Source organism: Belonocnema kinseyi, chromosome 5 (genome assembly GCF_010883055.1).
Source record: "Belonocnema kinseyi isolate 2016_QV_RU_SX_M_011 chromosome 5, B_treatae_v1, whole genome shotgun sequence".
NCBI lineage: Eukaryota > Metazoa > Arthropoda > Insecta > Hymenoptera > Cynipidae > Belonocnema > Belonocnema kinseyi.
In genome coordinates, this window is record NC_046661.1 from 117,522,173 (window position 1) to 117,539,906 (window position 17,734).

The 17,734-nt window shown below is 31.9% G+C and overlaps 2 protein-coding genes across 2 annotated transcripts in view; one reads left to right on the forward strand and one right to left on the reverse strand.

Annotated features, from left to right (window-relative positions):
* LOC117172997 (protein artichoke-like) overlaps positions 1 to 17,734 on the reverse strand; it is a 20,795-nt gene that overhangs the window by 2,127 nt on the left and 934 nt on the right. The window contains exon 2 of the mRNA XM_033361338.1: positions 2,937 to 4,359. Coding sequence (XP_033217229.1) covers positions 2,950 to 4,344 — 1,395 coding nt within the window. The 5' untranslated portion in view covers positions 4,345 to 4,359 and the 3' untranslated portion in view covers positions 2,937 to 2,949. The remainder of the gene's footprint in view (positions 1 to 2,936; positions 4,360 to 17,734) is intronic.
* The window catches only part of LOC117172996 (leucine-rich repeat-containing protein 15-like), a 24,872-nt gene continuing 18,531 nt past the window's right edge, over positions 11,394 to 17,734 (forward strand). The window contains exon 1 of the mRNA XM_033361337.1: positions 11,394 to 11,555. The gene's annotated coding sequence lies outside the window, so the exon portion shown is untranslated. The remainder of the gene's footprint in view (positions 11,556 to 17,734) is intronic.

Sequence of the window (17,734 nt, forward strand, 5' to 3'; positions counted from 1 at the left end):
GATCCCCCCGAAATCAGTCCTAGGTTATTTTTATTTTTTACCCCCGACACTGGAACCAAAGCGAGAGTTTGGTGTAATATTTATATTAATTTAACATTTTATGTTGCAGATTTATATACCGTATTTCAGAGTATTAAATGCCTTTCTCATAATCAAAGCTCATAATATAATATTTAGAATATGAATTTACTATAATTATTATTTCAGAAATTTGAGTATATACATTTTTAATCAACTTGATAAGCTCCTATGAAATATAAATATTTCTCTGATAGGTGTGGTTTATATTGAATCTTATTAATTAAAAAAGTAATACTTAAGTATTACATTGCGTATTTAATAATTTTCAAAACTGAACCGTTTCAATTGAGAAATAACAACATAGAAAACTTAGATTTTTCAGTATTTAAAACAAAAAATCCTCGACTCGTCTAATTTTTATTTTTTTAAAATTCTGATTAATCAATTGCAAAGTTCATCAAAACTATTGCTGAAAATACAAACATTTCAAAAATTTGAATAGTGACTTATGAAAATATTACAAAAATTTAAATTTCAAAACCAACAAAATTCAATAACATTTTCAAGCACTTAAACGTGAACATTTCTTAATGCACATGTATCTCTTATAATTCATTTTTTAACTTGAAAACATTTAATTTTCAATTAAACTATATTTTATTCGCTTAATTATATTACACGCTTCCTCCAACGATCATCTCGCAGATGTATGTACGAGGCGTGTTCAAAAAATAAGGTGACTTTATGGTTTTCTCAAAAAATATTCATTTATTCCTCAATATTTATGTTGTCCCCTTCAAAGTGATCCCCCTCAGATATAATACACTTGTGCCAACGCTTTTTCCAATCATCGAAGCACTTCTGATAGTCATTTTGTGGTATGGCCTTGAGTCCTTTCAGCGATGCAGTTTTTATCTCCTCAATCGTTAAAAATCGATGTCTTTTCATGGGTCTCTTCAGTTTTGGGAAAAGAAAAAAGTCACTGGGGGCCAAATCCGGTGAATATGGAGGCTGAGGCATGACTGTGGTGCTGTTTTTGGTCAGAAAATCTTTCACAAGCAACGATGAATGAGCAGGTGCATTATCGTGATGCAAAAGCCACTAATTGTTTTTCCAAAGTTCCGGACGTTTTTTGCGAAAAGATAGCATAGCATGAGCCAACCGATATGCCAACATCTTCAGCAACTTCTCTTATGGTAATTCGGCGATTTTTCAACACCATTTCTTCCACTGCTTGAACGTTTTCATCTGTTGTTGACGTGCTGGGACGTCCAGGGCGAGGTTCGTCTTCGACATCCTCTCGGCCTTCTTGGAACAGCTTGTACCACTTATACACATTTTTCTTACACAGAGTAGACTCACTGTATGCAACTGTCAACATTTAAAGAGTCTTAGAGCACTGGATTCCATTTTTCACACAAAATTTAATGCAAACTCTTTGCTCCATTTTTTTCAAAAGAAGAAAATCGCCGAGCACACCGAACCCTTCTAACCTTTTACGCCTCTGCTAGAAAAACAACACGAGCTATATAGACAAAACTGTGAACATATGATCGCGACGAGTATACCAACACAACAAAACAAAAAATTTAAAACTTGAATGTACGTAGCCCGCGAAAATTGAAAAGTCACCTTACTTTTTGAACACACCTCGTATAGTTATGAAAATAGGCAATAGGGTATGTAGTATAGGGTAGTTAAAAAAGGTCTCGTGATTTTTTCACAGCTCACATCTCGATGTATTTTAAACTGGTTGACTATGAAAATAGGGATATAAATATAAATATAATTACAATTTTATTTGGTTTTTAAAACGAGAAAAAATTTACCTCAGTCCAGATTTGAACCGGCAGTGCCACTACACATGTGAGGAACATAAACCAATTACGCCACCGTGACCGTGGTTAAGGTGAAACGATAACTTCCTCAAAACAGTTTCTGCAAAACCACGAGTAAAATAATGCATAAATTGTAATTTTTGCTTTTTGCATTGTAAAAAGTAGACGGATATCTGATTTAGACTAATCTTGAAAATTTAATTGAAAAAAAAATTTCTTAGAAAAATCTTAGATGATCCAATTGCAAAAATTGTAGATGCTCAAAATAGGAGAAGTTTACCATAAGAAAATTAAGAATAAACATGATACAAGAACAAAAAGGTTGATGAATGAATTTATTCAAACACAGTTTTGCAGAAACCAAAGCCAATTAAACGAAGCAAAATTCGACAGAAAACCTGGTTTTTAGCTCCTGGATTTACCTCAGTGGTCACTTCTGATCTATTTTAGTTGGGAAATAATAACCGGGTGCAAAAAAAATTTGATTTTATCTTTGCGAAAACTTTAATGTCGGTAAAGTTTAGGCATTACTTTAGCGAGATGAAGCTTCTGCTTATGATTGTAGTTTTAAGTCCGGACCGAGGAAGATTTTATCGTTTTACAAAAAAATATAATATACCAGTAATCAACACTATTTAATATTTGTCATACAAAATTAAATAATAGGCCTGGTCTACAAAATACCATCATTGTTTAAATTTGGAATATAAAACTAAAAAGGTTGAATGCTTTAAAGTTGAAGCATATAAAATTAAACGACTACATTTAGAAGGCATTCATGCTTTTAACAATTTGCAAGTTTTACAAGCCCATAAATGTGAAAAGCCTAAATTCGAAATATCAATTTGAAAATTTCTGTAATACAGAATTTAATGAATGAATAATGTTCAATAGAATAAATAACGACTTGTCTCGACGTCCCGAAATTTATAAGAAGTGAACCAATATTTTTCATAAGCTTGGCTAATTTCCAACTCCCCCGATTTTTCGGAACGACTAGACACAATTATTAAATTTTAAGATTTTACTAAAGAAAACAAATGAATATAAATTAGAATTAATGTATACTGTAAGTACCTTTCAAGCAGCATCACCATTTATGTTCAGTCCAATCAAACCCGTGAATAACTTTTGAATGATCTTTTTTGCAGATTCTCACAGCAGATTCAGTATCCAAATTTAATGTTACATTATTCGGCAAAATAAATCTATAATTCGTCTCCTTCTTAAAACTACTTTCGAGCCAAATTCGTAAATTCGGTGTAAAATGATTGCTCAATCCCAAAGCCTTGATATTCAACAGTGAATTCCCTTTCAGATTCAACTCTCTTAGACTCTTCAAATGAACCATCCATCCAGGTAAAAGATGTGTCAGCTTATTTTGCTCAATTGTTAAAATTTCTAAATTTATCAAATTCTCGAAAGATTTCTTATTCACAAACTTAATCCGGTTATTGTCCAAATGTAATCTTTTTAATGACGACATGGAAATAAAATCCCAGCTCACTAATGATCTTATTTCGTTACATCTCATTGAAAGCGTTTTTATTTTCGGAATTAATTCTATCTTTGGAATTGAATGGAAGAAATTATTATCCAAAATTAAAAGTTCAATAGATAGCATTCTGTGAATATGATTGAGATGTCTAATTCTGTTATTGGCGAGATTCAAAATTTGTAATTCTGGAGAGTCACTAAAGTCACTAATCCAACTAATATTATTGTTTATCCCAGAGAAATATTTAAGTTTTGGTAAATTCCATACAGTGATAAAAGTTATTCTGTTATTATCTACAGAAATCCATTCCAAATTATGAAACTCACCTAATCCTAAATAATCAATGTCATTATTTTCAAAATGTATTTCTTTTAAAGACTTTGGTAACCAACTGAAGCTTCGATCAAAATAAGGAGACTCATTTGTCAATTCGTTGTTATTTAAGTATAAATGAGTCAGATTTGGAAAAACTGCCTTTCCATGAATTGTAGAGATGACTGCAATACTGTTATTTCTCAAATAAAGTCTTTCCATTTTGGGAAAATATCCTTTTAATTCAAGAACTTTTAAGTATCCTGAGAATCCTGTGAGGTTTCGATATCCTCCTCGAATTGCCTTGTCAAGTACTAAGATTTTTAAGTTTTCGTGTTTTCCGCGAGATAAAAATTTTTCTTTCGTCAATTTGTTATTTCTAAGATTTACATGTTCCAAATTTGGAAGAGCATCAAAAGCTTCAGAAGATAATCCACTGATTTCTCTGTTTTCGAGATTTAAACAGGTCATTTTTGACTCGTAAATAAAATTTGAACCAATCACTGGAGTTTGAGATTCAAAAATCATATTGGCACCATCACAATCATCAAAGAATAAATTAAGATTCAATTCTGGTACTGATATCATTTCATCATAAAATTCAAATTCTGGCGAAAAAGCTAGGACTTGCCTGATTGTGAAAATTATTAGTAGTTGAAAAATGAGTTGCCACATTTTGATAGGGGTGACCTAAAAAAATAATTTATATAAATTAGTAAATTCATTTATGTGTAACATATCAATATATCCTAAACCGGCTCAGTTCTGTTGTGTATATACCCTAATCTATTCTAAAAATATCCCATTCTATCAATTTCCAGCCTGTTATATTGCAAGCCCATATTGTTATAATCACTACATCCCGAATTAATGATAAGTGTTTATTCTGTTTCCCTTTTTCTAATCCCTTTTAATCAGTCTTAATATATTCTCTAAATCTTCTAGGTATACCAAATATATCTTCGAACCAAGTTTTCTTTTTAGCTAAAAAAATATCCTCTTTTTATGAGAAGTGTAAAATATTTTTGACCTTGATTTTTTAAGGTAAGGATTACAGGGTAAAGATTTTTTTATACAAATACCATCCAACTTTTACCAAGTTTCAGTCCAATTGGAGTAATGGGTAGTAAAGTACACTTGAGAAAGTATATTAGATTAATTGGAAACCCTAAGAAAGAACAAATATATAAACCTTCACAGATCCGCTTCTATAAATAATAAATTATTTCCACCACTTGTTTTTAGTCTCGATTTTGATATCCTGTAAACTGAGCATGAAATCACTGATCGCGAACACAATAGATTAATCCGTAATTTTCATTGGGATGAGTATGTGTTATTGAATCATCCAAAAGAGTTGCTTTAGTTGTAGCATACAATTTAATAAACAATCGTTTTTTATGCACTTATTTAATGTCAAAAGTTGTTTATAATTTCTTTCATTTTTATTACTAATTTATTTTTCAAAACTATGACACACTTCGTTATTTCCAATGCGCGATTCAAACTAAAAGGAGGGTTTCTGGAAATTCTGTTTTATACTCTTTGACACAAGATAACCCGAGCTGGAGTAAATATCATTCTGCAACAAAGGCTGTTTTCCATTAATCGAAGTCTTTATAATCGGAATTACTTACAAACCTGGTGATAAGTAGAGTTCATTAATCTAATTAAACTGTGAACAAATTAGCAAATTATCGATTTTCGTGACTTTAAATAAAGTTTATTTATCATACATTATTTAACTTGTTAACTTTATAGTATTTGCAAATATATGTTTGAAATTTCATAAAATAAATTTTTTATTAGTTAAAGGAAAAAAATTATAATGTTTGATCAAATATTATTGATAAAGACGGGATGATTTAAATAATAATAATAATAATTAAATGCACATACTTCGTTTAATTTGCAAGTCTCTTGTAACAGAATAAATATATAATGTAAAAAACCTTATTTTTAACAAATCATCAAAAATAGGTATTAAACGATACTATGTCTCAAAAAGTTTTTGGTTATTAAATAAATTTATAATGCATCTTTATTTGTATTTTATGGCAGTTTTCGTTCGATTTATTTCGCATTGTAAATCAGATTAAAAAATTTCTTTGTAGTGTTAACGATTGCTCGCAGAGAAAACATGAATAGGAACCTGTTTCGCATAAGAAAATCCTCTACCTCATGACTAATAATTCTTGCAAAGCATTCTGCTACAAAGAACAAAATCATTTGGATCATGAATAAATCTTTGTTAGATACTAAAAATAATTATACGCAAATTTTCTGTTGCAAATTTTTTAAATTAACAAGCTAGACGTAAATGTGTCTTACAAAAAAGTATGATAGGAATAATTATAGAAAAATTGAAAAGAAATAGAAAAGTCGGTGAGTTGTAGACAAATCGAAGGCGTAGTCGCAGGTGAGCTGAGCGTGAACCGTAGATCTGAAGGTGGGCTGGAGACACCAATAGGAATTCTGAGTTGAGTGTTGAAGAGAGAACGTACAGAGAAAAAAAAGTGTGAAAAAATTTCCTGAAATAAAATCAGCATCACGGGGCAACCGGCCTGAGAAACCGGTACGATTTCGGCTGGGTGTCGTTCGTAGCACTACATAAGATAGTATACTAGAAAAGAATAAGTTTTTATAAAATATAAACCAGATAAAGTAAAATAATCATTCATTTAGCTTAAAAGGTGGGAACATGATGACATTGATGACACTATGTATCGAATGAACTTGCATTCACCTAATTTTTTCATCTGATAAGATATTTCATAAAACGTATGTAAAAGGCCATAGGGGACGAATGGCATCCCACAGTGCGGTGGTTCAGACACGCATGTGCACGGTTATATTTGTCCAGACGTCACATTTCTTCCAGATCACACATTTTTAGTTTTAAAATACTTAAATTAAATTCACGACAAATACAAGAGAAGCGATTTTTTTAGTGTATTTGAAAATCGTCTCTGGAAAGCAACTGAAAACCTAATTTCTCACTTGAAAATAAATAATTAAAAATTTGCTCTTGATTCTAAATTATGCTGTATAAATAAAATCCAGTTATAAGTTACAAAAGTATTAGTTAAGGCAATAAAAAGAGTAAAAGGGAGCTGGTAAAACAGTGAAATCTTCTAAAATTTTGTAAAAGATGTTGTGTTAAAAATGTACAGTGCCGGTCATCATTTTCAGTCCAATGAAAATTATCACTTTTAAAGCATGCCATTTTTCGTGGGTATCTCAGCAAAAAATAAGGATAGAAAGATTAAAAGCCTGTTAGTAAGTTTATTAAATTTCGCGTCGATTAAGCCCAACTTGAAGTATTTTAGATAAATTGGAGCCGAAATAGGCAGAGAGCATGTCAGCAAAGCCAACCTGTTTTTCTCTTTTGACGAAATTCTCAATTCTGAATTCTCAAATTCCACTTTCTGTATGTTTTAGGAGATTAAATGGAGAAAATTGAATTTTCGCTAAATTAAAGTGTGAAATCTTCTCTTTAAAATGAGACTACATCTTCCGTCTCTTGTTTCTCATGCGCTAACAAAAAATAGAGAATTGTCTGTTGCTCGACCAATCGATTTTCACGTTTTTCATAGTAATTCGAGAACCATTAAATATTTTATTATGTACTTAATCTCATTTTGAAGAAGAGATTTGAGGTTTTAATTTATCAAAGTTTTAAATTTCTCCACTTAATTACCTAAATCATACAGAAAGTGGAATTTGCGAATCGAAAATTGATCAAAAATAGACAATGGGTCGGTCTTTCTGACATTTGCTCAGTCCCAATTTATCGAATATACTACAAGTGGGGCCTAATCGACAGGGAATGAATGGAAGTGGATATGAGATACCACGAAAAAAGAGGTATGTATATTCCTAATACAATTTTTTTAGTGGACTAAAAGTTCGGGCAGGTACTATACAATTTGAAAATATTTGATAACAAAATCGTACAACATTTCATTGTTTAAAAAAAATACTATGAATATCGATTGCATTCAGATTTGAGCAGAAATGAAACATAACTGAAGAATGAGATAAGTGCTTTCTGACGTTTTAAAAAAAGTTTGTGAGGGGTTTAAATACGCTTTTTACAAATTTATTGTATCTCGCCCTGTTACTGCAAAAAATGCAAATTTTTATGGTTCATAAAAAAAAAGTTCTCTTGTTCAAGAAATGGTCACAATATAAACTTTTATGAGATATACTCACGACATAAGAACCAACATAAAAAGCAATCAACATAAAATAAAACGGCTGCCTTTTAAAGAATTAAAAAAAATAATTTTAAAAAGAAACACCTCCATATTATTAATTTTCAAATGTTTTACGATTTTTATTTCGGGATCAAAAGGAAAAATCAAAATATCTATATTGCTTTAGATACTGAAACAACAACGACAAAAAAGTTCGACAAGTTGTTGACATACATTACATGCCCAGTTTTATAAGTTCAGATGCTCATACCAACTTCGAAAATATTATAAATGGCTTTCAATGATTTTCCAATGATTTTAAATATTCCGCAAAGATTTCATAAATATTTCAATCATTTTTACAAATATTAACAAATATATTTCAAAAAAATTTTAAAAAATAATTTATAAAGATTTCTATGATTTTTTTTAAATTTCACAAAATTTTCAAATATTTCGCAAAGCTTTTGGATAGTTTGAAAAGATTTTATAAAGACTTAAACGATTTCCTAAAGATTTGTACAATTTGAAAAATATAACAAATATTTCAAAAATATTCTAAATATTTTATACAGATTGCAATAAATTCATAAATATTTCAAAGATTTCATAAGGATCTCAAATATTTTGTAAAGATTTTGAATAGATTTAAAAGGTTTAACAAAGACTTTAATAAATTTTCAAAAAAAAAAAAAAAATTCGAAAAGAGCCGTCGATTTTTTGGAAAAATTCAAACTATCTAATGAATTTAATCATTCGATTTCAGACAGGGACAATTCAATACTTAGCGCCACCCTGGGTGATTTATATGGATGGCAAAGACGACTTTTAAAACAATTTTTTCAGCATTAATGATTATTATACGGTAAAATGAAAGTTTCGAAGTATTAAAAATGTATTATTTTTCGCATCTGTGCTAGCGTTTATGAAGCTCATGGGTAATATTTTGTATTTAACATGTTTTGAAAGAAGTAAAACAAATCTCACATGTTTAATTCTTTTTCCATAATAAATAAGTAAAATTGAGATTTTCCTGTAATTGATGACCCAATTAACGAATGCTGAAAGTAACCTTTTTTTGAAAAGTTAGTACTTTTTTAAATTAATATTTTGATTTGAAGACAATTGAGCATCATTTAAACAACTACTAATCCCTAAATTATGCTTTTGCATGGGAAAGATGGAGAAAATGGTATCTTTTCGAATCTCTTACACAATGTCGTTTATCGCAAAAAGCTCATTTGGAGTTTTGAGGGTCATTTTTGGAGTATAAAAAAACAAGCTTTTTGGATAAGGTATTGAATTTCAAAATCAATGAGTCTTATTGCAAGCTTTTCTTTTAATAGAATTTTTTTCGAAAACGAAACAAATGGAAAGTCTTGAAATGCAAGATATGCACGCATTTTCTAGGGAGCAAACGCGCTGTGTGCTTGCCGCCTACATGTATTCATTTTGTATGTGTACGTAGATATCAAGAGCCTCCTTTTGACCGGTTTTAGTTCAACAAAAATTCGAAGGCAAAAATAAAGATACTATATGCAAATCGGAAATCGTGTTATGAAAAATCTATGGTTTAGGGAGCTAAGCCGTACGTTTGCTTATACGAATTGTTGCAATATACACATTATTGTATGTTCGCATCTTTAGATAGCTCCTCTTTACGACACGAAGTCACTTTGCCGCTAGAGGTTTTTCTAAATTAAATAATGCTGTGATACTTTTTCTCATCCAAGTTCGAAGAGCACAGTCAGACATCAACATTGATTTATAAAACATTTTTTTACATTGTTCATCATTTGTAACCTTTGCTGAACTACGCTACGCACATTTCTTTAATATTACACCGTTTTTTCACATTTCATTCTGAGTAATTGTAATTTATATTTCCGAAATAATAGTTTTTGTTGATTTTCAAGAGCAGCTGTTTTTCAAAGGACTGATCTATCAACTTAGATCTTCGAGGATTCATCACGAGACCTGCGACACTGAATAGCCTTTCAACAGACGCACTACTAGAAAGAGTAGGGTTGTATGTATTAAATGAATAATCTTTTTAAATTCAAAAGAAAGATATAAAGAAAAAATATAAAGTAACGAAAAAGTGACTTTTACATAAAATTTCGTAGGCTTTACGCCCCAAGTAAATTTATCACCTTAAGTAAACTTACTATGTCCTACACCGATCGATTAATTTTCAGCATCGGGCCTAGTAATTTTACATTCGACTGCAAATAGAACAACCATCATTTTATTTTCACATTATTACCTGAAGTGGAATCACATTAGATTGCAAATAATTAATGTAGTATCGTAAATTAATCAAGTTATATATTGTAATTTGAAAATAAACTGCACGTCTAATTACTAGCTGATTGTAAATATCACCAAAGCTTTCTTTAAAGTATGGAGAAAAATGCTCTGCAATAAAATTGATCCTTTTTTAACTGTGATCACATATGGCAAATAAATATTTTTGTCTAATAAATTTTATCTTGCGTCAGATAAATTTTATTTTTCGTCAAATAAACGTGCTGCAGCGTTTTTATCAAATTTAAAGATCAAATTTACTCATGGGTAATTCTTCGAATATTGATACTATATTCGGCCTGCTATTGTCTTATTGTAAAAGTAAATATTTAACTATAAAATTTTACAGTCAGAAGCCTCTCCGTGTCCGTGTCGCACGCCATGCGGGCTGGTGCGGGCATAGTCCCTGCACATATTTATGATTTTTATATGGTGTAAATAATATTTTGATTTAAGTTAAAAAAGGATAAGGAATTTTATTATAAATGTATTTTTTATTATAGAAGGAGGTGCTATATTTAAATGATGGCCCTGTAAATCATGTTGAGCTATGTCACGTGTTCGCAAAATGATCTTTCTTTATTATTTGGAGCAGTAGTTATAATATTGTAACTATGTATATTGTAAATTTGGTTCGGTTTGTTTTGGATTGAAACTGGTTGAGTCGGATTAATTTTCGATCGATTTGGACGGAATAAAATGTTCAGATACAGATTACGGAATGATTAGGATGACTTCGGATTGTTTCGGAAGGAATTCCTATCTGATAATTTCACCAGGGCTATTTTTTCATACTTATCATCTTTTAGCAAAAGATTCAATAAGATATTTTTACCCATTCTATCCTATCTTAAAATGAATAAAAATATGAAAAAGAGTCATGAAAATCGATGGAATTATAATCATAAAATTAACTTGGGATAATCTCATCTCTTCTATCAATCAAAATTTATTTTTTTTCGTGAAGGAAACATCCAAGATCATACTAAATTATTTCAAAATTTCCAGGAGATCTCGCAGGAAATATTGAAAAAGCAGAATGAAACCTTGAAATTCTTTAAAACTAGAATCCCTTCTAGTTGGTACCTTCCCCACAATAAAATCTTTTATTTTTCTCTGGGTAATCTTGTTATTCTCGACTACCTCGTTAACCTTGAGAAGATACCTTGGAGTTGTTAGTACAACGCTTCTTTCCTCATACGGTCTCCAGGGTTCTTGCAGGACTCACCGTAGTGATAAGGGTCCACAAAGTAAAAACTTTAATAAGAAAAGTTCTCAACAAAACAAAATTCAACATCAACGTAAAAGAAATTATTCTATTGAAAAATCTTTTTAAAAAATTAGATCAGGGTGATTTATAAGGCAGCTTTGTATTACCAAGTAAGTAGTTTATTATTTGTATTAATCAATTTAGTTTTACTAGTATGTAGCTGTATTCATTTATTTATATTGTATCCATACAATTTTTTATCGTTTTTAAAATTAATGGGATTTTTGCTATTATTTTAAACAACATTTTTTCTTTGTGAAAAAAATTATTAAGTTAATGCAGATAAAACAGTATTTGAAATTATTTAATAATAATTTTTGATATTAATTATGATGTCATATTTGAAATTTTCACAGAATTTTCTTGGAATTTTTCCTAGAAATAAAATCATAGCAAATTATTAAAACTTTCTGTGAATAGAACTTTTTGAAAAAGTCTTCGGAAGTTCCTTTAAAATTTTGTATGATAGTTTTCTCATAGTATGGAGTATCCTGTTTATGTCCCAAATTATTATACAGGATGTCCTAAGGAGTTCAAATTTTGATTTAGAATACATTTGTAAATATAGAAAATTCTTTGATTAATTAGCAAGCACTTTTTACTAGTCAAATCACTTAAATATCATTCCTAATTTTGAAAAGTTCTTTTAAAATAAAAAAGTATAATTCCGGAAAATCCGACTTTTTTCTTTTTTAATAAATCCATGCCGTTCACAAATCTGTAAAAACAAACGGCCGTCTTCAATATAAGTTACGAATTCCTGTACCAATTTTAAAAGTCGTAAATCAATCATTTGTGTTTACTCAAAACTGTAAGTAGTTGTTATCTGCCATACTTTTAAAGAAACGCTCTATCTAAATTTGAATTCCAGCGGAAATGTTAAAGGAAAATCGTGTTTCCATCTTTACTGATCCGATTCTTAGAATGCATGGGCGCAGTTCTGAATAATACATACCTTCTATAGATTTAAAGCTGCGTATACCCATGTATTTTGATTCGCTAATTACGAAAATGATGTGAAAATACTCGAAACTTTGATTTGCATGGTGAAAACCATGAAAAACCCATAAAAATCATGGTTTTTTGTGTTTATGTTAGTAAATAATAAAAATGTACGAAAAAGCTTCTAATAAAAGTTTTAGATATTTTAAAAACATATAGAGGAGAGTACTCGAATATGAGATATTCTCGTAATATGAGAAAGCGGGGTATCAGCTAAACTAAGAGACAAACTCTGTTGGTTCTATCATTAACTTATAGCCCTTGAAGAAAGAGTAATTTCGTGGTATAGTCCATTTTTCACTGGGCTTCTAAAGATTATAGGCGAAATTTTTGTGAAATCGATGGTGGTCGAGTTCTTGGAAGGGAATTCTTTAAACCCTATTTATTATTCATCAAATATGTATTTAGCATTAAAGTTTGTCTGGAGTGATGGGGATTGAATAACTAAGTAGGAAAATATCAATAGTGTTGAAGTTTTTCATTGTACAGGTCAGGCATAGTAAATGCATAGTTGCACGGTGTGGTTCTCATAATATGAAATACCTGTGGTTTTTATAACACTGTAACTGCGCGGGAGAAATTGGTTACAAAAGTTTTTGTGACTACTGCAAAAACTAAATATATCTACCAGGGGTGTTAGTTGAAGTTTGCCGGTATTTTCAATAAAGAAAACACTTAATCCTCAAGGGAATCTCAAAATTTTTTATTCAAAGTACTGACCATTGCATTCTACACATTTTGCCCATCTTTCAGGCAAATCATGGATACCAATCCAAAAAATGTTTTCTCTTTCGAGGCAAACCATTCGACGAGCCATTTTTCGACTTATTCAAAATTGGCGAAGCGCTGCTCTGCGAGTGAGTGTCCCATGGATGCGAAAAGGTGATAGGCGGACGGGGCGAGGTCTAGAGAGTACGGCGGGTGCGATAATATTTCCCAATTCAATGCTTTTAATGTGTTCTTCACCACTTTAGCGGTATGAGACGGTGCGTTGTCATGTTGCATGATAACTTTGCCATGTCTTCGGGCCCATTCCGGCCGTTTTTCGATCAACGCATGATTCAAATTGATAATTTGTTGTCCGTAGCGATCCCTATTTACCGTCTCACTAGGTTTTAATAACTCGAAGTACACCACACCACACTGGTCCCACCAAATACAGAGCATTGTCTTACGGCCAAAGCGATTTGGCCTTGGAGTCGATGGACCGACCTCACCAGGTGAAACCCATGATATTTTTCGCTTCGGATTCTCAAAATAAATCTATTTTTTGTCCCCCGTGATAACTCGATGCAGAAAAGATTTCCTTTCGAACCGTTCAAGCAGCATTTCACAAATGGTTTTTCGATTTTCCATTTGTCTATCGTTCAGTTGGTGTGGTACCCATTTTCCATACTTTTGGTTTTTTCCATGGCTTTTAAACGTTGGCAAATTTCTCCTCGGGTCACATTTAGTGTTTGTGCCAATTGTTGTTGCGATTAGAGTGAGTCTTCATCCAGTAACATCTGCAATTCCTCGTCTTCGAACTTTTTCGCTGCACCAGGATGTTCATTGTCTGTTAAATTGAATTCTTCACTTTTAAATTGACGAAATCATGTCTCATATATTCTGATCACTGAAGCATGTTCATCATAAGTTTCTACCAGCAATCGATAAGCTTCAACTGCTTTTTTCTTTTGATGAAATAAGAAAAGCAACGAATGCTGCAAATGCGACTTACTTGAAACGACACTCGACATATTCACTGAGGTAAATAACTATGATGCTATTATTTTAGCAGAATTGTATTGTGTATTTTTGAAGGTTATTGTCCAGAGAAAAATATGTCATAGATGCCAAATCATAGAGATGTATACATATCTCTAGTGACATCTATGAGTAAACCGGCAAACTTCAACTAACATCCCTGGTAAATAGCAGTAAATTTATACTTCGGAAACATACAATGAAGTTATTCATTAAAAGTAATACTTTATTTTGCATTTTATTAGATACTTCCTGGGGTATCTCATATTATGAGAATAGTTTGACGAGTTTGGAAAAAGCACTTTTTTACATTTTTTGTATTTTCAGCATAAAAAAAATTTTTAATAAAATTTTTTATTTGATCTTCTTATGACAAACTAAATTTCCTTTAAAATGACCTATATTACTTTTAAATTCAGTACATAGAATGCTGACAATCACGCTAAACAGAGTTGGTATCTCATATTTGGGTACTCTCCTCTATTTTATTTAGAATACATCATTCCTCTGCGAATAATAGTCTTCGAGAAAAACGTCTCTTGAGGGGACGGAGAGGCACTCCTGCGACTGCTCACAGAAATAATGTTGGTCCAACCCTTAGCCATTTCCAACGTCTCGTGGGGGGCGGGAAGGCACCCCTGTGATTAATCAAAGAAGTAATGTTGATCACACCCGTACCCCTTTCAAGCGTCTCGTGGGGGGGCGGGAAGGCACCTCTGTGACTGGTCACAGAAATAATGTTGGTCAAACCCCTACCCCATTCAAACATCTCATGGGAGGGTTGGTTCCCCTATTTTACTTAGATTTTTTCCTTATATAATAAAAGTTAATATTAGGCAGTGATTTACCGTGAACAAAAGTCACGATATATGTAATACTTATTACCAGCTATTTCTAAAAAAAATTTTAATATATTTTCTTGATCAGTATCTCTAGTTTTGTCAAAAATCTGCATGGAAAGGATAACAATGGTATTATCTCCGAATTTAATTACAATTTCTAAAATTTTTTTTCACAGATTACTTTTTACAATACGAATCAAACAATAGAAAAAAATAACTTTTCATTTTCAGAGCCATTCTTTAAAAGTATATCAGTTACTTCATATAAAAATGTTTTTGAGCTTTCTACCTGTTTTGTGTTTTTATTAATTGTTTTTGTTGCTTAAAAACGCTATTTAGAAGACGTAGAAGATGCGTGATTTCTAGAACGTTCCCTGCTTCTGTTACAAGCTGCAGGTAAAAATAGCTACACTAATTTGCTTATAACACGTACTTTTTTAATACAAGTTCTTACAAAACGACATTAAAAGTACACTTTCAATGATTTTTATAAGATTAAACGAATTTACCTGTAGGTGAAGTTCTATCTTAATAGTTCGAAGCACCTCTTCCGAATAGATCACACTGTAGTACCCTCTCATCTCTGCCGGACAACCACACTGTGAAAGTTTAAAAATTTAAACCTCGCGTTCTCTTGATCGCCCTTTAGCTGTGCCAGCGTGTTATCTTTCTTATTTTCGTCAGTTCATTAAATTTTTCTTCCGTAAAGCTATCTATCTTAAGTAGAATATTAGCATTTTCTAAGTCCTTTGCAAAGCACTTACGAGCAAAGAAAACTGCCTTTAACTCTAAAACATTAACGTGAAGTGATCTTTTTTCTTCATTCCAAAAACCATAAGCCCGCTGATCCTCACAACACGCGCCCCAACCAGAAAGCGAAGCATCCGATAAAACCTCTATATTGGGTCGAACATTTTAAAGCAATTCATCGCAAAATGAATATTTACCTTCCACCAATGAAGGTCTTCTTTTAATTTTACCGAAACAGACGTTGAAGACAACAATAAAAAATCATCTAGATAAACAACTGAAACTAACCCTCATGTTCTTAAATATGACAATACCGGTTTCAAAATTTTTGTAAAGACATAGGGTGCAACATTTAACCCAAAGGGTAAACACCCGAATTCATCAATTGGCCCTTGAAAATTAAATCTGAGGTATTTTTTGTCTGAATAAGAGATGGGTACGAGATAATAGGCATCTTTGAGATCGACGGTAGCCACATAACAATTCGGAAAAAGCAGTTTACGAACTGTTTTCTCATCTTCAATTTAAAAATAATCTGTTTTTATGAACTGCTTAGGATCTTTAAGATTGAAAATTATTCGATTGGAGCCATCGGGTTTTGAAGCCAAAAATATTCTTGACAGAAATTTGCCCTTCGGTAGGCTGAACTTTTTTAATGGCACCTTTTTCTTATAATTGAACTAAATGTTCTATTATTTGAGCCTTTTCCGACCACTGAGGCTCCGAAGAGGGTTTAAATTGAATCACTTTCACATGAAAAGGAATTTTGAATCCCTTTACCCAGCTCAGAATAGTTTTATCTTTAGTTAAATCGGACCATTGTGTCCGAAAATTTTTGAGAAGACCGCAAACTGTACTTACACTGGAGTCTAATTGCGTTGCTTCAAGTTCGGGTGCCCTTCTGCCTTTGGTACATTGGGTTTCGCTGTCCTGTTTTATTCTCTGATTCTGCGAAAACTGCTGCCTGCTCAACACCGAATCGCCTTGTGGTTTGAAGAATGGACGACGCGTCGGGGCTCTTGTAGTTTTTTGGACCACTCTTTGGAAATTGTTGCACCTTCGGTTTCGTACTCATCTTCTGAGAAGTTGCTTTGAGTATATTGGCATTCTTTTTGTATATTGTTTATTGTCTATTATCTATATATTGTCTATTATCTTTTTTGTATATTGGCAACTCTTAATGTTCTCTGTCAAATTCTCTTCTAAAAGCCATTCACCAGGAGATATTAACTTTAGATTGTCTCGAAGTTTAGTATCAATGTATTTTACAATTACCGTCTTCCTAATTGCAATTTTTTCATGTTGAAGATCTGAAAGTAGTCTTATCGGGCCAGTAATGTGCTCTAAATAAGACACTTTTTCTTTTATTTTAGGATTTAATTTTGGTGGATTGACGAACAAACTGTTTTGTGGAACGGAAAACTTCTTAAGCAAAGATTCCTTCTCATCCTTTGGTAAACCCTTTTTTATAACCTCTTGTACTCTTACTGCCAAATCCGAATGCAAGGCTGGAGCTAAAGTTGTTTCTTCTACGAGTCTTTTACCCAAAACGCCCAGAGTCTCTTCGTCCAGAATCTCTTCCCTTGGGTTTTTGTTTTCCGAATCATCAGTCAGTATTTCCGGATTTGCCACAGAAGTTTTTAGTTGATTCTGCGCAGAATCTACAGGCTTATCTTGGGATTCACCTTCCAGCTGCGAGCCATTGGGGATAGGAGGATCGGTATCCTGCTCCGCAGATTCGTGACCCTCATTTCTGTCCTCCGTCTGTGAATTAATGTCTTCATCCGTATATCTAGAGGTTTCCTCTCTTTAATAGCTGCTGTTACTAGACTGGTCATAATAACGATAATCGTAATCATAATGATCATAACAGCGATTGTAACTCTCTTTCTCAGAACAAGTATCATTACGATGGTCTGGACGTCTACACTCATTCAATCTTCGACTAT